The 26253-nt window shown below is 62.2% G+C and overlaps 2 protein-coding genes across 2 annotated transcripts in view; one reads left to right on the top strand and one right to left on the bottom strand.

The window, feature by feature from the left end:
- Positions 1–16764, top strand: part of XAB2 (XPA binding protein 2) — a 53584-nt gene extending 36820 nt beyond the window's left edge. The window contains exons 13-19 of the mRNA XM_090128923.1: positions 438–600; positions 3188–3378; positions 5495–5617; positions 9097–9250; positions 12888–12996; positions 14456–14544; positions 16646–16764. Of these exons, the coding sequence (XP_089985049.1) occupies positions 438–600; positions 3188–3378; positions 5495–5617; positions 9097–9250; positions 12888–12996; positions 14456–14544; positions 16646–16707 (891 nt within the window). The 3' untranslated portion in view covers positions 16708–16764. The remainder of the gene's footprint in view (positions 1–437; positions 601–3187; positions 3379–5494; positions 5618–9096; positions 9251–12887; positions 12997–14455; positions 14545–16645) is intronic.
- Positions 16765–19234: 2470 nt separating this feature from the next.
- The window catches only part of CAMSAP3 (calmodulin regulated spectrin associated protein family member 3), a 38846-nt gene continuing 31827 nt past the window's right edge, over positions 19235–26253 (bottom strand). The window contains 5 exon segments of the mRNA XM_090128612.1: positions 19235–19573; positions 20818–20936; positions 22360–22475; positions 23218–23311; positions 25306–25538. Coding sequence (XP_089984738.1) covers positions 19235–19573; positions 20818–20936; positions 22360–22475; positions 23218–23311; positions 25306–25538 — 901 coding nt within the window.

Below are 26253 nucleotides of genomic sequence, written 5' to 3'. Positions count from 1 at the left end.
CAATGGTGCCTCAGTGGTGCCACAAAGTGACCCAATGGTGCCACAAAGTGACCCAATAGTGACCCAGTGGTGCCACAAAGTGACCCAATTGTGCCCCAATGGTGCCCCAGTGGTGCCATAAAGTGATCCAATGGTGTCCTAGTGGTGCCACAAAATGACCCCAGTGGTGCCACAAAGTGACCCAATGGTGCCCCAATGGTGCCCCAGTGCTGCCACAAAATGACCCCAGTGGTGCCACAAAGTGCCCCAGTGGTGCCCCAATGGTGCCCCAGTGCTGCCACAAAATGACCCCAGTGGTGCCACAAAGTGACCCAATGGTGCCCCAGTGGTGCCCCAGTGGTGCCACAAAGTGCCCCAATAGTGCCCCAATGGTGCCCCAACGGCGCCCCCCGGTGCCCCCGGTGCCCATGGTGCCCATGGTGCCCGTGGCGGTGCAGGCGTACGAGCGCGGCGTGGCGCTGTTCCGGTGGCCCAACGTGGCGGACGTGTGGCACACCTACCTGAGCAAGTTCGTGGCGCGTTACGGCGGCAGGAAGCTGGAGAGGGCCAGGGATCTGTTCGAGCAGGCATTGGACGGCTGCCCCCCAAAATACGCCAAGAGTACGGGGCGGCGTGGGGCGGGCGTGGGGCGGGCATGGAGGGGGGTATGGGGTGGGTATGGGGCACTATGGGGTGATGGGGGGTGTGGGGTGGGTATGGCGGCATGGGGCGGGCGTGGGGGGGGTTGGGGTGGGCATGGGGTGGGTATGGGGTGGTTTGGGGTGGGTATGGGGCACTATGGGGTGGGTATGGGGTGGGTATGGGGCACTATGGGGTGGTATGGGGGGATATGGGGTGGATATGGGGCACTATGGGGTGGTATGGGGTGATATGGGGGGGTATGGGGGGGCATGGGGGGGTATGGAGTGGATATGGGGTGATATGGGGGGTATGGGGTGGGTATGGGGTGATATGGGGGGGTATGGGGTGGGTATGGGGTGATATGGGGTGGGTATGGGGTGATATGGGGGGTTATGGGGTGGGTATGGGGTGATATGGGGGGTATGGAGTGGGTATGGGGTGGTATGGGGTGGGTATGGGGCACTATGGGGTGATATGGGGGGGTGTGGGGTGGGCATGGGGTGGGTATGGGGGGATATGGGGTGGGTATGGGGTGGTATGGGGGGGTATGGGGGGGTATGGGGCGGGCATGGGGTGGGTATGGGGGGGGTATGGGATGGGCATGGGGGGGTATGGGGTGGGTATGGGGTGATATGGGGGGGTATGGGGTGGGTATGGGGCACTATGGGGTGGTGTGGGGTGGGCATGGGGTGATATGGGTGGGTATGGGGTGGGTATGGGGCACTATGGGGTGGTATGGGTGATATGGGGGGGTGTGGGGTGGGCATGGGGTGGGTTTGGGGTGGGTATGGGGTGGGTATGGGGCACTATGGGGTGATATGGGACACTATGGGGTGATATGGGGGGGTATGGGGTGGGCATGGGGGGTTATGGGGCACTATGGGGTGATACGGGACACTATGGGGTGATATGGGGGGTAGGGGGTGCGTTTGGGGCACTATGGGGTGATATGGAGTGGGTATGGGGGAATATGGGGTGGGTATGGGGTGGGTTTGGGGGATACAGGGTGGGAATGGGGTGGGTATGGGGGGGGCATGGGGCACAGGGGGTGATATGGGGTGATATGGGTGGGTATGGGGTGGGTATGCGGTGGGCATGGGGCACTATGGGGTGGTATGGGGGGGGTATGGGGTGGGTATGGGGTGATATGCAGGGATATGGGATGGGTATGGGGGGATATGGGGTGGGCATGGGGTGGGTATGCAGGGATATGGGTGGGTATGGGGTGGGTAGGGGGTGATATGGGGGGGTATGGGGTGGGCATGGGGCACTATGGGGTGATATGGGGGGGTATGGGGGGATATGGGGCGAGATGGAGTGGTTATGGGGCATTATGGGGTGAGATGGAATGGGTATGGGACACTATGGGGGGATATGGGGGGGGTATGGGGGGATATGGGGGGGGTATGGGGGGATATGGGGTGGGCATGGGGTGAAATGGGGGGGTTTGGGGTGAGATGGGGGGGTATGGGGAGATATGGGGTGGGTATGGGGGGGGATATGGGGGGTATGGGGTGGGCATGGGGCACTATGGGGTGATACGGGGCACTATGGGGTGATATGGGGTGGGTTTGGGGGATACAGGGTGGGTATGGGGGGATAGGGGGTGATATGGAGTGGATATGGGGCATTAGGAGGTGATATGGGGTGATAGGGGGTGGGTATGGGGTGGGTATGGGGGGATATGGGGTGGGTATGGGGGGTGTGGGGTGATATGGGGTGGTTATGGGGGGATATGGGGTGAGATGGAGTGGGCATGGGGGGATATGAGTGGGGTATGGGGTGGTTATGGGGTGGGTATGCGGGGATATGGGGTGGTTATGGGGTGCTTATGGGGGGATATGGGGTGGTTGTGGGGTGGTTGTAGGATGATACGGGGCGGTTATGGGGTGCCATGGGACAGACGTCAGCCAGTCTGTGGGGCAGCTGTGGGGCAACCTATGGGGCAGCTAAGGTGCAGTTATAGCACAATCTATGGGGCAGCTATGGGGCAGTTACTGGGCAATCTATGGCGTGATCTATGGGGCAGCTATGGGGCAATTTGTGGGGCAGCTATGGGGCAATCTATGGGGCAGTTACAGAGCAGTCTGTGGGGCAATCTATGGGGCAGTTACAGGACGATCTATGGGGCGATCTGTGGGGCAGTTATAGGACAATCTATGGGGTGATCTATGGGGCAGTTATAGGGCAATCTATGCAGGAATCTATGGGGCAATCTATGGGGCAGTTATAGGACAATCTATGGGGTGATCTATGGGGCAGTTATAGGGCAATCTATGCAGGAATCTATGGGGCAATCTATGGGGCAGTTATAGGACAATCTATGGGGCGATCTATGGGGCAATCTATGGGGCAGTTACAGGGCAATCTATGGGGCAGTTATAGGACAATCTATGGGGCAATCTATGGGGCAGTTATAGGACAATCTATGGGGCGATCTATGGGGCAATCTATGGGGCAGTTACAGGGCAATCTATGGGGCAGTTATAGGACAGTCTATGGGGCAGTTATAGGACGATCTATGGGGCGATCTATGGGGCAGAGCCGACCCCCGTTCGCCCCACAGGCATCTTCCTGCAGTACGCGCAGCTGGAGGAGCATTATGGGATGGCGCGCCGGGCCATGGCCGTTTACGACCGTGCCACCAGAGCCGTGCTGCCCGCAGAGCGCCGCGCCGTCTTCGAGGTGGCCATCAGTAGGGCGGCCGAGCTCTATGGGGTCACACACACCAGGCCCATCTATGAGAGGGCCATTGAGGTGGGTTATGGGGTGTGGGGTGGGATTTGGGGTTGTAGGGGGGATTTGGGGTCATAGGGGTCGATTATGGGGTTGTAGGGGGGATTTGGGGTCCGTCAGTAGGGCGGCCGAGCTCTATGGGGTCACACACACCAGGCCCATCTATGAGAGGGCCATAGAGGTGGGTTGTGGGGTGGGGGGTGGGGTATGGGATGATATGGGGGGATTTGGGGTCGTAGGGGGGATTTGGGGTCCATCAGTAGGGCTGCTGAGCTCTATGGGGTCACCCAACCAGGCCCATATATGAGAGGGCCATTGAGGTGGGATATGGGGTGGGATGTGGGGTGGGGATATGGGATATGGGGTCATAGGGGGGATTTGGGGTCCGTCAGTAGGGCGGCCGAGCTCTATGGGGTCACCCACACCAGGCCCATCTACGAGAGGGCCATTGAGGTGGGTTATGGGGTGTGGGGTGGGATTTGGGGTTGTAGGGGGGATTTGGGGTCATAGGGGTCGATTATGGGGTTGTAGGGGGGATTTGGGGTCCGTCAGTAGGGCGGCCGAGCTCTATGGGGTCACACACACCAGGCCCATCTATGAGAGGGCCATAGAGGTGGGTTGTGGGGTGGGGGGTGGGGTATGGGACGATATGGGGGGATTTGGGGTCGTAGGGGGGATTTGGGGTCGTAGGGGGGATTTGGGGTCGTAGGGGGGATTTGGGGTCCATCAGTAGGGTGGCTGAGCTCTATGGGGTCACACACACCAGGCCCATCTACGAGAGGGCCATTGAGGTGGGTTGTGGGGTGGGGGGTGGGATTTGGGGTGGGGATATGGGATATGGGGTGGGATATGGGGGATATGGGGTCGTAGCGGGGATTTGGGGTCCATCAGTAGGGCGGCCGAGCTCTATGGGGTCACACACACCAGGCCCATATATGAGAGGGCCATTGAGGTGGGTTGTGGGGTGGGGGGTGGGATTTGGGGTGGGGATATGGGATATGGGACGATATGGGGGGATTTGGGGTCATAGGGGGGATTTGGGGTCATAGGGGGGATTTGGGGTCCATCAGTAGGGCGGCCGAGCTCTATGGGGTCACCCACACCAGGCCCATCTATGAGAGGGCCATTGAGGTGGGTTGTGGGGTGGGGGGTGGGATTTGGGATATAGGGTGGGATATGGGGGGATTTGGGGGGAGATTTGGGGTCGTAGGGGGGATTTGGGGTCATAGGGGGGATTTGGGGTCCGTCAGTAGGGCGGCCGAGCTCTATGGGGTCACCCACACCAGGCCCATATATGAGAGGGCCATAGAGGTGGGTTGTGGGGTGGGGGATGGGATTTGGGGTTGTAGGGGCCGATTTGGGGTCATGGGGGGCATTTGGGGTCCATCAGTAGGGCCGCAGAGCTCTATGGGGTCAGGCACATCAGGCCCATATATGAGAGGGCCATTGAGGTGGGTTGTGGGGTGGGGATATGGGATATGGGGGGATTTGGGGTGGGATATGGGGGATATAGGGGGGATATAGGGGGGATTTGGGGTCCATCAGTAGGGCGGCTGAGCTCTATGGGGTCACCCACACCAGGCCCATATACGAGAGGGCCGTAGAGGTGGGTTGTGGGGTGGGGTATGGGGTATGGGGTCGTAGGGGGGATTTGGGGCAACTTGTGGGGCTGCTATGGGTCCCAGCACCCACTTATGGGGCAGCTATGGCTCCCAGTGTGCACTTATGGGGAAACTATGGGTCCCAGCGCCCACTTGTGGGGCAGCCGTGGCTCCCAGCGCCCACTTGTGGTGCAACTATGGGTCCCAGCACCCACTTGTGGGGCAGCCGTGGCTCCCAGCGCCCACTTGTGGGGCAGCTGTGGGTCCCAGTCCTCACTTATGGGGCAGCCGCGGCTCCCAGCGCCCACTTGTGGTGCAACTCTGGGTCCCAGCACCCACTTGTGGGGCAGCTATGGGTCTCAACACCCACTTGTGGGGCAGCCGTGGGTCTCAACACCCACTTGTGGGGCAGCCGCGGCTCCCAGCGCCCACTTGTGGTGCAACTATGGGTCCCAACGCCCACTTGTGGGGCAGCCGTGGGTCAGAACACCCACTTGTGGGGCAGCCGTGGGTCTGAACACCCACTTGTGGGGCAGGTGCTGAGCGACGACGAGGCGCGCGAGATGTGCCTGCGCTTCGCGGCCATGGAGTGCAAGCTGGGCGAGGTGGACCGAGCGCGCGCCATCTACTGCCACTGCGCCCAGATCTGCGACCCCAGGGTGCGTGGGGGCACCCATGGGTGGGGGGGGGGGGCGGTGGGCACCTATGGGTGGGGGCGGTGGTGCTTATGGGGTCAGGGGGGGCAGCTGTGGGGTGGGGAGGGTGGGGAAGTTATGGGGCGCCATCTACTGCCACTGCGACCAGATCTGTGACCCCAGGGTGCGTGGGGGCACCCATGGGTGGGGGGGGGGCACCTATGGGTGGGGGGGTGGTGCTTATGGGGTGGGAGGGGCACTTATGGGGTGGGAGGGGCACTTATGGGGCGCCATCCGGTGCCACTGCGCCCAGATCTGCGACCCGTGGGTCGGTGGGGGCACCCATGGGTGGGGGGATGGCACTTATGGGGTGGGGGTGGGGGGGCACTTATGGGGTGCCTCTGCGCCCAGATCTGTGACAAACGGGTAGGGGGGAGCGTATACCCCATAACATCCCATAATGTCCCCATAGTGACCCCATAGTGACCCCACTGCCCCCATAGTGACCCTGTGACCCCATAGTAACCCCACGACCCCATAACGTCCCACAATGTCCCAAACTGCCCCCATAGTGACCCCACTGCTCCCATAGTGACCTCATGACCCCATAATGTCCCATAACGCCCCCGTCGTGACCCCATAACGTCCCACAAACTCCCAGTGACCCATGATGCCCCCATAGTGACCCCACTGACCCCATAGTGACCCCACTGCCCCTATACTGACCCCGCGACCCCATAACGCCCCACAATGTCCCATAGTGGCCCCATAGTGACCCCACTGCCCCTATACTGACCCTGTGACCCCATAACATCCCACAATGTCCCAAAACGCCCCCATAGTGACCCCATAACGTCCCACAAAGTCCCATAGTGACCCCATAGTGACCCCACTGCCCCCATGGTGACCCCACAACCCCATAACATCCCATAATGCCCCCATAGTGACCCCAGTGACCCCATAACGTCCCACAAAGTCCCATAGTGACCCCATAGTGACCCCACTGCCCCTATACTGACCCCGTGACCCCATAACATCCCATACTGCCCCCATACTGCCCCCATAGTGACCCCGCAACCCCATAACGCCCCACAATGTCCCATAATGACCCCATGATGTCCCATACTGCCCCCATAGTGACCCCATGGTGACCCTGCGACCCCATAACTCCCCACAAAGTCCCATAGTGACCCCACTGCCCCTATACTGACCCTGTGACCCCATAACATCCCACAAAGTCCCATAGTGACCCCATAGTGACCCCATAGTAACCCCAGTGACCCCATAATGCCCCCATACTGCCCCCATAGTGACCCCAGTGACCCCATAACGCCCCACAATGTCCCATAGTGACCCCATAATGACCCCATAACATCCCACAAAGTCCCATAATGACCCCATAACGCCCCACAATGTCCCATAATGACCCCATAATGACCCCATAGTGACCCCATAGTGACCTCAGTGAACCCATACTGCCCCCATAGTGCCCCCATGGTGACCCCGTGACCCCATAATGCCCCACAATGTCCCATAATGACCCCATACTGCCCCCATAGTGACCCCAGTGACCCCATAACGCCCCCATAGTGCCCCCATGGTGACCCCGAGACCCCATAACGCCCCACAATGTCCCATAATGACCCCATAATGTCCTATACTGCCCCCATAGTGACCCCAGTGACCCCATACTGCCCCCATACTGCCCCCATGGTGACCCCGCGACCCCATAACGCCCCACAAAGTCCCATAGTGACCCCACTGCCCCTATACTGACCCTGTGACCCCATAACATCCCACAAAATCCCATAGTGACCCCATAGTGACCCCATAGTGACCCCAGTGACCACATAATGCCCCCATAGTGCCCCCATGGTGACCCCAGTGACCCCATACTGCCCCCATAGTGCCCCCATGGTGACCCTGTGACCCCATAACACCCCACAATGTCCCATAGTGACCCCATAATGACCCCATACTGCCCGACAAAGTCCCATAGTGACCCCACTGCCCCTATACTGACCCCGTGACCCCATAATGCCCCACAATGTCCCATAATGACCCCATACTGCCCCCATGGTGACCCCGCGACCCCATACTGCCCCCATAGTGCCCCCATAGTGACCCCATACTGCCCCCATGGTGACCCCAGTGACCCCATACTGCCCCCATAGTGACCCCTGTGACCCCATACTGCCTACTTAGTGCCCCTATAGTGACCCCGTGACCCCATTACGCCCCGCAATGTGCCATAATGCCCCCATACTGCCCCCATAGTGACCCCAGTGACCCCATAATGTCCCATACAGCCCCCATAGTGACCCCACTGCCCCCATACTGCCCCCATAGTGACCCCACTGCCCCCATACTGCCCCCATGGTGACCCCAGTGACCCCATACTGCCCCCATACTGCCCCCATAGTGACCCCATACTGCCCCCATGGTGACCCCATACTGCCCCCATGGTGACCCCAGTGACCCCATAGTGCCCCCATGGTGACCCCGCGACCCCATACTGCCCCCATAGTGACCCCATAGTGACCCCAGTGACCCCATAACGCCCCCATACTGCCCCCATAGTGACCCCAGTGACCCCATAATGCCCCCATAGTGCCCCCATGGTGACCCCGTGACCCCATTACGCCCCGCAATGTCCCATAATGCCCCCATACTGCCCCCATAGTGACCCCAGTGACCCCATACTGCCCCCATGGTGACCCCAGTGACCCCATACTGCCCCCATAGTGACCCCATACTGCCCCCATACTGCCCCCATAGTGACCCCATACTGCCCCCATGGTGACACCAGTGACCCCATACTGCCCCCATGGTGACCCCGCGACCCCATACTGCCCCCATACTGCCCCCATACTGCCCCCATAGTGACCCCATAATGCCCCCATGGCAACCCCGTGACCCCATAACGCCCCACAATGTCCCATAGTGACCCCATAATGCCCCCATACTGCCCCCATGATGACCCTGCGACCCCATAACACCCCACAATGTCCCATAATGACCCCATAATGTCCCATAATGCCCCCATAGTGACCCCATAGTGACCCCATACTGCCCCCATACTGCCCCCATGGTGACCCCAGTGACCCCATACTGCCCCCATAGTGACCCCAGTGACCCCATACTGCCTACTTAGTGCCCCCATGGTGACCCCGTGACCCCATTACGCCCCGCAATGTGCCATAGTGACCCCATACTGCCCCCATACTGCCCCCATGGTGACCCCAGTGACCCCATACTGCCCCCATGGTGACCCTGCGACCCCATACTGCCCCCATAGTGACCCCATACTGCCCCCATGGTGACACCAGTGACCCCATAGTGCCCCCATGGTGACCCCGCGACCCCATACTGCCCCCATAGTGACCCCATAGTGACCCCAGTGACCCCATACTGCCCCCATACTGCCCCCATGGTGACCCCACTGCCCCCATGGTGACCCCGACCCCATAACGCCCCACCCCATAACCGTCTCTGCCCCGCAGATCTCGCCGTCCTTCTGGCAGACCTGGAAGGACTTTGAGATCCGGCACGGCAACGAGGACACCATCAGGGAGCTGCTGCGCGTGCGGCGCAGCGTGCAGGCGACCTACAACACACAGGTCAACTTCATGGCATCACAGGTGCTCCGGGCACACGGTGAGAGGGGCATCTATGGGGTCGTGGGGTCAGCTGTGGGGTCATGGGGTCAGCTGTGGGGTCGTGGGGTCAGTTATGGGGTCACAGGGGGAGATATGGGGTGAGAGGGGGAGATATGGGGTCATAGGGGGAGATACAGAGTGATCAGGGGGATATGGGGGCATCTATGAGGTCATAGGGGGAGATATGGGGTCATAGGGTCAGCTATGGGGTCAGTTATGGGGTCATAGGGGGAGATATGGGGTCACAGGGGGAGATATGGGGTGGCAGCGTGCAGGCGACCTACAACACCCAGGTCAACTTCATGGCATCACAGGTGCTCCGGGCACACGGTGAGAGGGGCATCCAGGGGGTCATGGGGTCAGCTGTGGGGTCGTGGGGTCAGTTATGGGGTCACAGGGGGAGATATGGGGTGAGAGGGGGAGATATGTGGTCGTAGGGGGAGATATGGAGTGATAAGGGGGATATGGGAGCATCTATGGGGTCACAGGGGGAGATATGGGGTCATAGAGGGAGATATGGGGTCATAGGGTCAGCTATGGGGTCAGTTATGGGGTTGTAGGGGGAGATATGGGGCTGTAGGGGGAGATATGTGGTCGTAGGGGGAGATATGGAGTGATAAGGGGGATATGGGGTCAGCTGTGGGGTCATAGGGGGAGATATGGGGTCATAGAGGGAGATATGGGGTCATAGGGTCAGCTATGGGGTCATAGGGTCAGCTATGGGGTCAGTTATGGGGTCATAGGGGGAGATATGGGGTCGTAGGGAGAGATACGGAGTGATAAGGGCGATATGGGTGCATCTATGCAGTCATAGGGGGCATCTATGGAGTGATCAGGGGGATATGGGGGAATCTATGGGGTCACAGGGGGAGATATGGGGTGATATGGGGCATCTGTGGGGTCATAGGGGGAGATATGGGGTCACAGGGGGAGATATGGGGTGGCAGCGTGCAGGCGACCTACAACACCCAGGTCAACTTCATGGCATCACAGGTGCTCCGGGCACACGGTGAGAGGGGCATCCAGGGGGTCATGGGGTCAGCTGTGGGGTCGTGGGGTCAGCTGTGGGGTCGTGGGGTCAGCTGTGGGGTGAGAGGGGGAGATATGTGGTCGTAGGGGGAGATATGGGTTACAGGGGGAGATACAGAGTGATAAGGGGGATATGGGAGCATCTATGGGGTCATAGGGGGAGATATGGGGTCATAGGGTCAGCTATGGGGTCAGTTATGGGGTTGTAGGGGGAGATATGGGGCTGTAGGGGGAGATATGTGGTCGTAGGGGGAGATATGGAGTGATAAGGGCGATATGGGAGCATCTATGGGGTCACAGGGGGAGATATGGGGTCATAGAGGGAGATATGGGGTCATAGGGTCAGCTATGGGGTCATAGGGTCAGCTATGGGGTCAGTTATGGGGTCATAGGGGGAGATACGGGGTCGTAGGGGGAGATACGGAGTGATAAGGGCGATATGGGTGCATCTATGCAGTCATAGGGGGCATCTATGGAGTGATCAGGGGGATAGGGGGGCATCTATGGGGTCACAGGGGGAGATATGGGGTGATATGGGGCATCTGTGGGGTCATAGGGGGAGATATGGGGTCACAGGGGGAGATATGGGGTCACAGGGGGAGATACGGGGTCACAGGGGGAGATATGGGGTGGCAGCGTGCAGGCGACCTACAACACACAGGTCAACTTCATGGCCTCCCAGGTGCTCCGGGCACACGGTGAGAGGGGCATCCAGGGGGTCATGGGGTCAGCTGTGGGGTCATAAGGGGAGATATGGGGTCAGTTATGGGGTCACAGGGGGAGATATGGGGCTGTAGGGGGAGATATGGGGTCGTAGGGGGAGATATGGAGTGATAAGGGGGATATGGGAGCATCTATGAGGTCACAGGGGGAGATATGGGGTCATAGGGGGAGATATGGGGTCATAGGGTCAGGTATGGGGTCAGTTATGGGGTCATTGGGGGAGATATGGGGCTGTAGGGGGAGATATGGGGTCGTAGGGGGAGATATGGAGTGATAAGGGCGATATGGGAGCATCTATGGGGTCATAGGGGGAGATATGGGGTCCTAGAGGGAGATATGGGGTCATAGGGTCAGCTATGGGGTCATAGGGTCAGCTATGGGGTCATAGGGTCAGCTATGGGGTCAGTTATGGGGTCCTGGTGGAGATATATATAGGGTGGCAGCGTGCAGGCGACCTACAACACACAGGTCAACTTCATGGCATCACAGGTGCTCCGGGCACACAGTGAGAGGGGAAGGGGTCAGTTATGGGGTCAGTTATGGGGTCATGGGGTCAGTTATGGGGTCGTAGGGTCAGCTATGGGGTTGTAGGGGGAGATATGGGGTCACAGGGGGAGATACAGGGTCTTAGGGGGAGATATGGGGTCATCGGGGTTATGGGTTGGTTATGGGGTGGTTACGAGGTGATTATGGGGCCATTATGGGGTGGTTACGGGGCAGTTATGGGGCAGTTATGGGGCGGTTATGGGGCGGTTACGGGGTGGTTATGGGATGGTTATGGGGCCGTTATGGGGTGGTTACAGGGTGGTTATGGGGCCGTTATGGGGTGGTTACAGGGTGGTTATGGGGCCGTTATGGGGTGGTTATGGGTTGGTTATGGGGTGATCATGGGGCCGTTACGGGGTGGTTATGGGGCGGTTGTGGGGCCATTATGAGTTCGTTATGGGGCAGTTATGGGGTGGTTATGGGGCCGTTATGGGGTGGTTACGGGGTGGTTATGGGGCCGTTACGGGGCCGTTATGGGGTGGTTACGGGGTGGTTATGGGTTGATTACGGGGTGGCTATGGGGTGGTTATAGGGCAGGTTATGGGTTGGTTATGGGGTGGTTATGGGGCGGTTATGGGGTAGTTACAGGGCCGTTATGGGGTGGTTATGGGTTGGTTATGGGGCCGTTACGGGGTGGTTACAGGGCCATTGTGGGGCCATTATGGGGTCGTTATGGGTTGGTTGCGGGGTGATTATGGGGCCATTATGGGGTGGTTATGGGGTGGTTATGGGGCGTTTATGGGGTGGTTATGGGGTGGTTATGGGGCCGTTATGGGGTGGCTATGGGGCCGTAATGGGGTGGTTACAGGGTGGTTATGGGTTGGTTATGGGGTGGCTATGGGGCGGTTATGGGGTGGCTATGGGGCCATTACGGGGTGGTTATGGGGTGGCTATGGGGCCGTTATGGGGTGGCTATGGGGCCATTACGGGGTGGTTATGGGGTGGCTATGGGGCCGTTATGGGGTGGCTATGGGGCCATTACGGGGTGGTTATGGGGTGGCTATGGGGCCGTTACGGGGTGGTTACGGGGTGGTTATGGGGTGGCTATGGGGTGGTTATGGGGTGGCTATGGGGCCGTTATGGGGTGGTTACGGGGTGGTTATGGGGTGGCTATGGGGCGATTATGGGGTGGTTATGGGGCCGTTACGGGGTGGCTATGGGGTGGTTATAGGGCCGGTTATGGGGTGGTTATGGGGTGGCTATGGGGCCGTTATGGGGTGGTTATGGGGTGGCTATGGGGTGGTTATGGGGTGGCTATGGGGCCGTTACGGGGTGGTTATGGGTTGGTTATGGGGTGGTTACGGGGCCGTTCCTGTTCCATCGGCGCCGCTGTGCAGCCGCGCTGCCGGCCGCAGATGAGATGCAGCGCTTGGAGCAGCAGGCGGCGCTGCTGAGCTGCGAGGCCGCGCGGGACGGAGCCGGGAAACACGGCCTGCGGTTCGTCAGGTGGGGACCGCCTTCAAACGGCAACTGTCTGCAAGGGGCAACGCCTTCAAGGGGCAACGGCTTTAAGGGGGCAACGGCATTGGAGGGGCGGGGGGGGGGACAACAGGTGTTAAAGGGGCAACGGGTTTAAGGGGCAACGGCTTTGGGGGCGGTGGGAGGGGGTGGCAACAGTCTTAAAGGGGCAACGGCATGAAGGGGCAACAGTCTTAAAGGGGCAACGGCATTAAAGGGGCAACGGCCTTGAAGGGACCGCGGTGCTAAGGGAACCAGGTGGCCTTAAAGGCACCGCAGCCTTAAAGGGACCGCGGTGTTAAAGGGACCGGGTGGCCTTAAAGGGGCCGCGGCCGTAAAGGAACAGCAGCCTTAAAGGGAGCGCGTAGCCTTAAAGGGACAGCGGTAGCTTTAAAGGGGCGGCCTTAAAGGGACCGCGGCGCTCTTAAAGGGACCGCAGCACCGCCATGGCGCCGGGGGCTGCCTTAAAGGGACAGGGACGCTCTTAAAGGGACAGGGCCAGCCTTAAAGGGACAGGGGCAGCCACACTCCCTGCCCCATAACCCTCCGTGACCCACAACCCCACACCTCTGCCCCATAACCTTCTGCCCCATAACCCACAACCCCACATCCCCCCACCCCACATCCCCCCAGCTCATAATCCCGCCCCATAACCCCCCCCTGCCCCACACCCCCCACCCCATAACCCACAACCCCACACCCCCCCACCCCACATGCCCCCACCCCATAACCCCCCCTCGCCCCACATCCTTCCACCCCATAACCCCCCCTGCCCCACACCCCCCCAACCCCATAACCCACAACCTCACAGCCCCCACCCCACACCCCCCCACCCCATAACCCACAACCCCATAACCCACAACCCCCCACCCCCCCACCCCATAACCCCCCACCCCATAACCTACAACCCCACGTCCCCCCACCCCACATCCCCCACCCCATAACCCACTACCTCACACCCCCCCACCCCACATCCCCCCACCCCATAACCCACAACCCCACCCCCCCACCCCACAACCCCACCCCATAACCCCCCACCCCACATCCCCCCACCCCATAACCCACAACCTCACACCCCCCCACCCCATAACCCACAACCCCACACCCCCCCACCCCACACCCCCCACCCCATAACCCACAACCCCATAACCCACAACCCCACACCCCCCACCCCATAACCCCCCCTGCCCCACATCCCCACCCCATAACCCACAACCTCACACCCCCCCACCCCATAACCCCCCACCCCATAACCCACAACCTCACACCTCCCCACCCCACACCCCCACCCCACACCCCCCACCCCATAACCTACAACCCCACGTCCCCCCACCCCACATCCCCACCCCATAACCCACACCCCCTCACCCCACACCCCCCACCCCCCACCCTCTGTGTCCCCCACCTGTGGGTGCCAGTGACCCCATTTCCCCCCGTTGCCCCCCAGGGCTGAGGGCCCCACGGAGGCGGCGCTGCCGCAGCACGGAAACCCCGAGGAGATCGAGCTGGGGGACGAGGACGGGGCCGAGCCCGACGGTAACGGGGTCCTTGGGGGGTCCTTGGGGGGTCCTTGGGGGGTCATGGGGTCCTTATGGGGTCCTTGTGGGGTTATGGGGTCCTTATGGGGTCCTTGTGGGGTCCTTGTGGGGTCCTTATGGGGTCATGGGGTCCTTATGGGGTCCTTGTGGGGTTATGGGGTCCTTATGGGGTCCTTGTGGGGTCCTTATGGGGTCATGGGGTCCTTATGGGGTCCTTGTGGGGATATGGGGTCCTTGTGGGGTCCTTGTGGGGTCCTTATGGGGTCATGGGGTCCTTATGGGGTCCTTGGGGGGCTATGGGGTCCTTGGGGGGTCCTTGTGGGGTCCTTATGGGGTCATGGGGTCCTTATGGGGTCCTTGGGGGGCTATGGGGTCCTTATGGGGTCCTTGGGGGGTCCTTATGAGGTTATGGGGTCCTTGTGGGGTCATGGAGTCCTTGGGGGGTCCTTATGGGGTCCTTGGGGGGTCCTTGGGGGGTCATGGGGTCCTTATGGGGTCCTTGTGGGGGTTATGGGGTCCTTGTGGGGTTATGGGGTCCTTGGGGGGTCCTTATGGGGTCCTTGTGGGGTCATGGGGTCCTTATGGGGTCCTTGTGGGGTCCTTGGGGGGCTATGGGGTCCTTATGGGGTCCTTGTGGGGTCATGGGGTCCTTATGGGGTCCTTGGGGGGTCATGGGGTCCTTGTGGGGTCTTTATCGGGTTATGGGGTCCTTGTGGGGTCCTTATGGGGTTATGGGGTCCTTGTGGGGTCATGGGGTCCTTGTGGGGTTATGGGGTCCTTATGGGGTCCTTGGGGGGTCATGGGGTCCTTGTGGGGTTATGGGGTCCTTATGGGGTCTTTGTGAGGTTATAGGGTCCTTGTGGGGTCCTTATGGGGTCCTTATGGGGTCCTTGGGGGGTCATGGGGTCCTTGTGGGGTCTTTATCGGGTTATGGGGTCCTTGTGGGGTCCTTATGGGGTTATGGGGTCCTTATGGGGTCCTTGTGGGGTCATGGGGTCCTTGTGGGGTTATGGGGTCCTTATGGGGTCCTTGGGGGGTCCTTATGGGGTCTTTGTGAGGTTATAGGGTCCTTGTGGGGTCCTTGTGGGGTCCTTATGGGGTCCTTATGGGGTCCTTGGGGGGTCATGGGGTCCTTGTGGGGTCTTTATCGGGTTATGGGGTCCTTGTGGGGTCCTTATGGGGTTATGGGGTCCTTATGGGGTCCTTGTGGGGTCATGGGGTCCTTGTGGGGTCCTTGGGGGGTCCTTATGGGGTCCTTGGGGGGTCATGGGGTCCTTGGGGGGTCCTTATGGGGTCCTTGGGGGGTCTTTATGGGGTCCTTGTGGGGTTGTTGTGGGGTTATGGGGTCCTTATGAGGTTATGGGGTTATTATGGGCTGTGGGATGGGGAGATGTGGGGCTGTGGGGTTATGGGGCAGGGGGTTGTGGGGTTATGGGGTGTTGGGTTATGGGGTGTGGGGCTGTGGGTTGGGGGGTTATGGGGTGTGGGGTTATAGGGCAGGGGAGTGTGGGATTATGGGGCAGGGGGCTTGGGGGATTATGGGGTGTGGGGTTATGGGGTGTGGGGTTGTTGGATTATGGGTTGTGGGGCTGTGGGGTTATGGGGCAGGAGGTGTGGGATTATGGAGTGTGGGGCAGGGGGGTTATGGGGCAGGGAGTTACAGGACACTTATGGGGCAGGTGTGGGGCACTTATGGGGCAGCTATGGGGCATTTATGGGGCACTTATAGGGCACTTATGGGGCAGTTGGGGGGCGCTTATGGGGCAGCTATGAGGCACTTATGGGGGAGGTATGGGGCAATTATGGGGCAGCTGTGGGGCACTTATGGGGCAGTTGGGGGGCAGCTATGGGGCACTTATGGGGGAGGTATGGGGCAATTATGGGGCACTTATGGCGCAGTTGGGGGGCACTTATGGGGCAGCTGTGGGGCACTTATGGGGCACTTACGGGGCAGCTATGGGGAACTTATGGGGCAGCTATGGGGCAGTTGGGGGGCAGCTATGGGGCACTTATGGGGGAGGTATGGGGCACTTATGGGGCAGCTGTGGGGCACTTACAGGGCAGCTGTGGGGCGCTTTCTCACTGCCCCCCCCCCCCAGAGGTGCCCTTGGAGCAGAAAAGCGTCCCCTCCTCCGTCTTTGGGGGCCTGAAGGACGACTGAGGCTCCGCCGCCCCCCCACAACTTTTCGGGACCCCCCCCCAAAAACGACCCCCCCCCCATTTTTAATGTTTTCCCCCCAGTTAAAGCCCTGCTTCAATTAATGACTTCTTTTAATTATTCATTCGTTACGTGACAATGATTGACAGCGCGGGGGGGGGGCACCCATCCATGTCCCCCCCCCCAAATTAATTAACCCCTCTTCTCCCCCCGCCCCCCCCCATAGGGCAGACATTGGCAGTTTGGGGGGGGGGTCTTCCAACACCCCCACGAATGGCACCAGAATTTAAAGGGGGGCGGGGGGTAAAAATCAACGCCCCTCCCCCCACAATTAAACCCTCCCCCCCCCCCACGTGATTTGCGTCCCTTCGCCCCCCCCCCAAAAAAAATATGGCACGGGTTGACCCCCCGTTGCCCCCAACCCAACCATCCCCCCCCCCCCCAAAAAATGAAAGTGGGGGGGGGCACCTCTATGCCTCCATTGCTGAGCGCCCCCCCCCCCAAACTGATGCCCCCCCCCCCCCCCAGGTGACCCCCTTTGCACCCCCTCAATTGGGGGGGGGGGCTGTGTGTGGGGGGGGGGTCACTATTTGGGGGGGGGGCTTCCCCTTCGCACCCCCTCAATTGGGGGACTGGGGGGGTCACTATATTGGGGGGGGGGCTTCCCCTTCGCCCCCCCCTCATGGCAGCTATGGGGTCGGGGTGGTGGGGGGGGCCATTTTCTCTCCATCATTTGGGGCTGGGGGAGGGCAGAATTTTTTTGGGGGGGGGGGGGGCTGCACAATTTTGGGGTGATTATAATTTGGGGGGGGGCGAATGGGGGGGGGGGGAGGTGAATCCTCGTCATTTACGCCGCCCCACCGCCAGGGGGCGCCCCAACACCGTTATTTAAATGGGGGGGGGGAGGCGCTGCAATACCGCAACCCACCACCAGGGGGTTATTACCGCTATTATTATTTATGGGGGCTCGGCGTCTCCGCTCATCCCGAATCCGCCACCAGGGGGCGCCCCAACATCACTACTTATATTGGGGGGGGGAGAAAATCCTATACCCCAAAACGATCACTGGGGGCGACCCCCCCCTCCAGTAATCTCCTATGGGTGGTGGGCGTCCCCTTGTACCCCAAATCCATCACCAGGGGGCGCCTCAATATCACTATTTATATATGGCGGGGGGGGGGAGGTCAATCCTGTACCCCAAACCCACCACTGGGGGGCGCCCCCTCCCCCTTCACCCCCCCCCTCATAATTTCTTATGGGTGGTGGGCGTCCCCTTGTACCCCAGATCAACCACGAGGGGGCGCCCCAACATCACTACTTATATGGGGAGGGGGGGAGAAAATCCTATACCCCAAACCCACCGCTGGAGGGCGCCCCCTCATCCCCCCCCCCCACAAAATCCCCTATGGGTGGTGGGCGTCCCCTTTTACCCCACCCCACCAGCAGGGGGCGCTCCAGCCCCACCATTTACATAGGAGGAAGCCATTGCAATACGCCTCCCCACCAGCAGGGGGCGCTGCGCCACCACCATTTCAATAGGGGGCGGCGCTGCTGTACCCCAACCCGCCACCAGGGGGCGCCCCACCACCACTATTTACACAGGGGGAGGCATTGCTGTACCCCTCCCCGCCACGAGGGGGAGCTCCACCATAACAATTCCTATGGGGGGGGGAGGCTCTGCTATACCCCTACCCACCACCAGGGAGGGCCATCGATCATCTTAAAGGGGCCGCACCACCTTTTTACTCCACCCCACCACCAGGGTGCGCTGCACCATCGCTTACATAGAAGGAAGGCATTGCTGTACCCCAACCCGCCACCAGGGGGCGGCAACGATCACCACCTTAAAGGCGCCGCACCCCATTTTTACCCCTCCCCACCACCAGGGGGCGCTAAGCCATAATTTACATAGGGGGAAGGCATTGCTGTACCCCAACCCGCCACCAGGGGGCGCCAAAGAATCACCATCTTAAAGGCGCCGCACCCTTTTTACCCCACCCCACCACCAGGGGGCGCTAAGCCATCATTTACATAGGGGTGGATGACAATGCTATACCCCAACCGACCACCAGGGGGCGCTGCACCATCGCTTACATACGGGGAAGGCATTGCTGTACCCCATCCCACCACCAGGGGGCGCCAAACACCATCTTAAAGGCGCCGCACCCTTTTTACCCCACCTCTCCACCAGGGGGCGCTGCGCCACCATTTACATAGGGGTGGGTGACATTGCTATACCCCAACCGACCACCAGGGGGCGCTGCGCCATCATTTACATACGGGGAAGGCATTGCTATACCCCAACCCGTCACCAGGGGGCAGCAACGATCACCACCTTAAAGGTGCCGCACCCCTTTTTTACCCCACCCCACCACCAGGGGGCGCCAAAGAATCACCATCTTAAAGGCGCCGCACCCCTTTTTTACCCCACCCCACCACCAGGGGGCGCCCCAATTCCCCATCCCACCCTCTTATTTCTCCCCCCTGCCCCATTTTAACCCCCCCCCCCCCCCCCAAAAAAAAACCTCTTTCACTTCGTACCGCCGACCCCCCCACCCCCCCCGCCTTGCCTCCCCCCACCCCCACCTCCCCCCCCTCCTTTCCTGGGGGGCCACAGGTGACCCGGGATGGTGAAGGCGTCGACGCTGAGGGACATGGTGGTGGCCGGGATGCGGGTGAAACGTTTGCGGTCTGAGTGGTACTTATAGAGCCCCTCCACCATGGGGAGGGGGACGGCGCGCGGCCCCCACCCGGCCAAACGGCGAAGTTCGGGGGGGTCGCCCCCCCCCCTGGTGTACAAAGCCCGGAACTGGCAGCCGCCGTCGCGGAAAAGGATGAGGAAATGCTGAGCGCTGCTCTTCTCCACTTCCTGGGGTTACGGGGGGGGGTTGGGGGGGGGGGTTAAGAAGGGGGGGGTGTAAAAAAGGGGGGTGTTAAAAAGGGGGGGGGGGAGAGTTGGGGGGGGTGTTAAAAGGGGAGGGGGTTAAAAAGGGGGGGGTTAAAAAGGGAGGGGTTTAAAAAGGGGGGCGTGGTGTTAAAAGGGGGGGGTGTTAGAAAGGGGGGGGTGTTAAAAAGTGGGGGTGGTGTTAAAAAGGGGGGTGTTAAAAAGGGGGGGGTGTTAGAAAGGGGGGGGTGTAAAAAGGGGGGGTGGTGTTAAAAAGGGGGGTGTTAAAAAGGGGGGGGTGTTAGAAAGGGGGGGGTGTAAAAAGGGGGGTGTTAAAAATGTGGGGGTTAAAAAGGGGGGGGGTTAAAATGGGGGGTGGTTAAAAAGGGGGGGTGTTAGAAAGCGGGGAGTTAAAAAGGGGGGGTGATAAAAGGGGGGGGTTAAAAAGGGGGGCATGGTGTTAAAAAGGGGGGGTTAAAAAGGGGGCGGGGGTGGTGTTAAAAGGGGGTGGTGTTAAAAAGGGGGGGTGTTAGAAAGGGGGGGGGTTAAAAAGGGGGGTGTTAACAAGGGGGGTGTTAACAAGGGGGCGGTGGTGTTAAAAAGGGGGTTGTTAAAAAGGGGGGGGTTAAAAAGGGGAGGGGTTAAAAAGGGGGGGGTGGTCACGGATTGGAGGTTTTGGGAATGGGGGGGGGGCAGCCCTGGGGTTCTGGGTCACGTGACCACATCATGGCTGCCCCCCTCCCCCCCCCCATAGGCTCATGGTGTTCCCCCCCATGTCCCCATCCTGTCCCCATACCCCCACCTCCCCATACTGTCCCCATGTCCCCCCAGCATCCCCTTGCCCCACACTTTCTACATCCCCATAATGTCCCCATCTCCCCCAGTGTCCCCATGTCCCCACACCCCCCATGTCCCCATTTCCCCCCATCTCCCCCCATCTCCCCCAGTATCCCCATGTCCCCACACCCCCCACGTCCCCATCTCCCTTCTCCCCCCAGTGTCCCCATGTCCCCATTTCCCCCCATGTCCCCATTTCCCCCCAGTGTCCCCATCTCCCCCCATCTCCCCCCAGTGTCCCCATCTCCCCCAGTGTCCCCATGTCCCCACACCCCCCATGTCCCCATCTCCCCCCATCTGCCCCCATCTCCCCCAGTGTCCCCATGTCCCCACACCCCCCCACGTCCCCATCACACCCCCCCCCCACGTCCCCATGTCCCCCCCCCCTTCACCTCCAGCACTTTGTTCTTCTGCTGCTCGTTGGCGCGGCCGGCCAGGCAGCAGTGAGCCAAGGCGTTGTGGATGATGTGCTTGTTGGACTTGGCACTGGGCTCCTTGTACAGCCGCGGCCCTGCGGGGGGGCGGGGGGTGAGGGGGGGGCTTTGGAGGGTGGGGGGGTGGGGGGGGTATGGGGGGGTGTGGGGGGTGTGGGGATATGGGGGGACATGGGGGGATGTGGGGGGGATGGGGACGTGGGGGGGTATGGGGGGATGTGGGGATAAGGGGGGGTGTGGGGATATGGGGGGGATGTGGGGATATGGGGGGTGTGGGGGTATGGGGAGGGTATGGGGGGATGTGGGGATAAGGGGGGGTGTGGGGATATGGGGGGGATGTGGGGATATGGAGAGGATGGGGGGATATGGGGGGGATTGGGATATGGGGGAGTGTGGGGATATGGGGGGACATGGGGGGATGTGGGGGGGATGGGGACATGGGGGGGTATGGGGGCATGTGGGGATATGGGGGGGTGTGGGGATATGGGGGGGTGTGGGGATATGGGGGGTGTGGGGATATGGGGGGGTGTGGGGTGTGTGGGGGGTGTGGGGGTATGGGGGGAATGTGGGGATATGGGGGGATGTGGGGATATGGGGGGGATATGGGGGGAGTATGGGGGGATGTGGGGATATGGGGGGGTACGGGGGGTGTGGGGATATGGGGGGTGTGGGGATACGGGGGGGTGTGGGCGTATGGGGGGATGTGGGGATATGGGGGGGATATGGGGATATGGAGGGGGTATGGGGGGATGTGGGGGGATGTGGGGATATGGGGGGGTGTGGGGATATGGGGGGGATGTGGGGATATGGGGGGTGTGGGGATATGGGGGGGTGTGGGGGTATGGGGGGATGTGGGGATATGGGGGGACATGGGGGTATTGGGGGGGGATTGGGATATGGGGGATGTGGGGATATGGGGAGGATGGGGGGATGTGGGGGTGTGTGGGGGGTGTGGGGAGTGTGGGGGTATGGGGGGGATGTGGGGACATGGGGGGGTATGGGGATATGGGGGGGGGTGTGGGGATATGGGGGGACATGGGGGGATGTGGGGATATGGTGAGGAATTTGAGGATATGGGGTAAAGGGGGGTTGTGGGGACATGGGGGGATATGGAGGGATGTGGGGATATGGGGGGTGTGGGGACATGGGGGGATGTGGGGGGACATGGGGGGATGGGGGCGGATTGGGATATGGGGGGGTGTGGGGGGATGTGGGACATGGGGAGGGATATGAGGACATGGGGATGTGGGGGGTGTGGGGATATGGGGGGGGGATATGGGGGGGATGGGAGGGGACATGGGGGGGACATGGGGACATGGGATGGCAGTGACACAGCAACACGATGGTGACACGGTGGTGACAACGGGGCCACTATGGTGACACAGTGGTGCCAATAGTGACACAGTGGTGACAATGGGGCCATGATGGTGACACACTGGTGCCAATGGTGACACAGTGGTGCCAATGGTGACGCAGTGGTGCCAGTGGTGCCAGCCGTACCGGTGTACTCGGGGACGGACGCTGGTGACGACGCCGTGGACCCATTTTCCCACTCTCTGTCCCTGCCGGGGGGGGCGCGGCCGGGGGAAATGGGGGCGGAGGGCGACGCTGCACGGCTGGGGGGGGGGGGAGGGGTCAAACAGTGCGACCCCCCCCCCCCCAAAATTCACCCCCCCCCTCCCCCCTTGCGGCCCTTACCCTCGGGACCCCCCAAGAATTCCCCAAGGTCCTGCCCCCCCCCACCCCCCCACTTCCCAGGACGCCCAAATTTCACCCCCCCCTCCTTCAAGACCCCCCCAGACCTCATCCTCACCCCCCCCAATGCCCCTCAGAGCCTCCGAACCCCCCCCAGATCCTCTCACCCCCCCCCCAGGACCCCCCCAAAATTCCCCAAAGTCCCAACCCCACCCCCAACCCCCAAATTTCACCCCCCCCCCCCATCTTCAGGACCCCCCCAGCCCCCATCCTCACCCCTTGCCACCCCCGCGACCCCCCCAGCCCCCCACACCCCCTCCAAACCCCTCCAATGACCCCCCCAGACCACCCAGGACCCCCCCCAAGGACCCCCCCCCAAAGCCCCCCCAGCCCCCATCCTCACCCCTTGCCACCCCCTGACCACCCCCAGCCCCCCCACAGCCCCAGACCCCCCAGGACCCCCCCCCAAGCCCCCCCAGTGACCCCCCCAGCCCCCATCCTCACCCCTTGCCACCCCCAACCCCCCCACCCCTTCCAAACCCCCACAAATCCCCCCCTACACCCCATCCTCCCCCCTAAACCCCCCCCAGAACTTCCCAAATATCCCCCCCCAGACCCCCCCCCCACCTCAGGACACCCCCCTGGCCCCCCTGGCCCCCCCACCTGGGTCCCTTCCCGCTCTGAGTGCCCCCAGGCTCTGCGCTGACGGTGGAGAGCGACAGCGTGGACTGAGAATAAACCTTGGACAGACGGGCACCTGGGGGGGGGGCACGGGGGGGGGGGAGCATGAGTGCCCCCCCTGCCCCCCACCTCGATCCCCAATGGGGCCATAGGACTGCGCTCCCCCCTCTACGACCCCCCACATCCCCCAAATCCCCCCCAATACCCAGTACCCCCTCGACAGGGTTGTACCCCCTCTGTGCCCCCCCCTCGTGCCCCCCCCCCTGATATCCAGTGCCTCCTCAGCAGGTCTGTACCCACTCTGTGCCCCCCCCCATGCCACCCCCTACCGATTGGCCCCCCTATGCCCCCCCCCCATGCCCAATGCCCCCACTCATCACCCCCCCCCCATGCTCCCCCCATGCCCAGTGCCCCCCCTCATTCCCCCCCCAATGCCCCCCCATGCCCAGTGCCCCCCTTCACACCCCCCCAATGCCCCCCCTTCATGCCCCCCCATGCCCAGTGCCCCCCATGCTCTCCCCCAATGCCCCCACATGCCCAGTGCCCCCCCTCATCGCCTTCCAATGCCCCCCCCATGCCCAGTGCCCCCTTCATGCCTCCCCATAGCCCCCCCACGCCCAGTGCCCCCCATGCCCCCCCAATGCCCCCCCATGCAGTGCCCCCCGTCCCCCCAATGCCCCCCTCATGCCCCCCCAAGTCAAGTGCCCCCCCCAATGCCTCCCCCATGCCCAGTGCCCCCCTTCATCCCCCCCAATACCCCCCCATGCCCAATACCCCCCATGCCCCCCCATGCACAGTGCCCCCCCCATGCCCCCCCACGTCCAGTGCCCCCTCTCATGGCCCCCCATGCCCAGTACCCCCATACCCCCCCCAATGCTCCCCCCATGCACAGTGCCCCCACTCATTCCCCCCCAATGCCCCCCATGCCCAAGTGCCCCCCTTCATGCCCCCAGTGCCCCCCCATGCCCCCTACATGTCCAGTGCCCCAATGCCCCCCCCATGCCCAGTGCCCCCCTCATCCCCCCAATGCCCCCCCTCATGCCCCCCCATGTCCCCCCCCAATGCCCCCACACATCCACTGCCCCCCCTCATGCCCCAACATGCCCAGTGCCCCCCCTCATCCCCCCCAAATGCCCCTCCATGCCCAGTGCCCCCCCCATGCCCCCCATACCCATTGCCCCCCTTCATGCCCCCCCATGCCCAGTGTCCCCCCTCATCCCCAATGCTCCCCCCATGCCCAGTGCCCCCCTTCACACCTCCCCAGTGCCCCCCCCACCCCCCAATGCCCCCCCATGCCCAGTGCCCCCCCCATCCCCCCCCAATGCCCCCCCCATGCACAGTGCCCACTTCATGCCTCCCCCAATACCTCCCTATGCCCAGTGCCCCCATCCCCCCCCATACCCATTGCCCCCCTTCATGCCCCCCCTTCATGCCCCCCCAATGCCCAGTGCCCCCCCTCATCACCCCCAATGCCCCCCCCAACCCCCCCCATACCCATTGCCCCCCTTCATGCCCCCCCTTCATGCCCCCCCATGCCCAGTACCCCCCCTCATCCCCCCCCAATGCCCCCCTCATGCCCCCCCCAACCCCCCCATACCCATTGCCCCCCTTCATGCCCCCCCTTCATGCCCCCCCATGCCCAGTGCCCCCCCTCATCCCCCCAATGCCCCCCCAACCCCCCCATACCCATTGCCCCCCTTCATGCCCCCCCTTCATGCCCCCCCAATGCCCAGTGCCCCCCCTCATCCCCCCCCAATGCCCCCCTCATGCCCCCCCCAACCCCCCCATACCCATTGCCCCCCTTCATGCCCCCCCTTCATGCCCCCCCAATGCCCAGTGCCCCCCCTCATCCCCCCCCAATGCCCCCCCCCCACCCCCCCCATACCCATTGCCCCCCTTCATGCCCCCCCTTCATGCCCCCCCATGCCCAGTGCCCCCCCTCATCCCCCCCCAATGCCCCCCCCCATGCCCAGTGCCCCCCTTCATGCACCCCCTCATGCCCCCCCCAACCCCCCCCATACCCACTGGACCCCCTTCTTCCCCCCCATGCCACCCCCCCCCCCCCCATACCCAGTGCCCCCTTGGCGGGGCTTCGTGCCAACGCCGAATCATCACAGAAAACACTTTTGGGTCGGGGGCGGCGGGGGGTGGCACCGCGGGGGGGGGCGCTGCGGGGGGGTCGCAACACTTTATCCAAATCTGCCATCAGTTTCAATTGCTGCCTCCGTTCGTATTCCTGGCGGGTGAAATCCCCCCTCCGGGGGGGGTCCTCCTCGGGGCGGGGGGGGTCCGATGGGACCACCCTATAAAAGGGGGGGGGGGCACAAAAAATAGGGGGGGGGGACAAAAAGGAGGGGGGCACAGAGGGGTGAGGTTAGCACCAGTCTCTATGGGGCAATTTGGGGGGGGGGGGGAAGGAGGTGAGAACACTGGAGGCCCCCCCCCCAAAAAAATAAATTCTATAGGGTGGGGGGGGGCACAAGTTGAGACCTCGCCCATCCTCATATGGGCACTATGGGGTGGGGGGGGGCACTGAATGAGACCCCCCCCCTCCCCTCCTCCCCCATCTCAATATGGCGCAATGGAGACCCCCCCAGGGGTCCATCTATGGGTGCTATGGGGTGGGGGGGGCACAGGATGAGACCCCCCCACCCCCCCGGTCCTTATATGGACACTGGGGTGGGGGGGGCATAGGGTAAAACCCCCCCCCGCCAATATGGGGTCATGGAGACCCCCAGCAGGCCATATATGGGTACTATGGGGTCTGATGAGACCCCCCCCCAATTCCAATATGGGCACTGTGGGGTGGGGGGGCATAGGATGAGACCCCCCCCTCCCCCATTCCCATATGGACACTATGGGGTGGAGGGGGGCCATAAGGTGAGACCCCCCCCCCCTCCCCAAATAGACATTATGGGGTAGGGCTGCCATAGGGTGAGGACCCCCCCCCTCCCAATATGGGCAATGTGGGGTGGGGGGCCATAGGGTGAGACCCCCCCCATCCCAATCCGGTGCCAT

This window comes from Phasianus colchicus, chromosome 34 (genome assembly GCF_987193195.1).
Source record: "Phasianus colchicus chromosome 34, bPhaCol1.hap1.1, whole genome shotgun sequence".
Classification (NCBI taxonomy): Eukaryota; Metazoa; Chordata; class Aves; order Galliformes; family Phasianidae; genus Phasianus; species Phasianus colchicus.
This window is presented reverse-complemented; position numbering and strand designations above follow the sequence as displayed.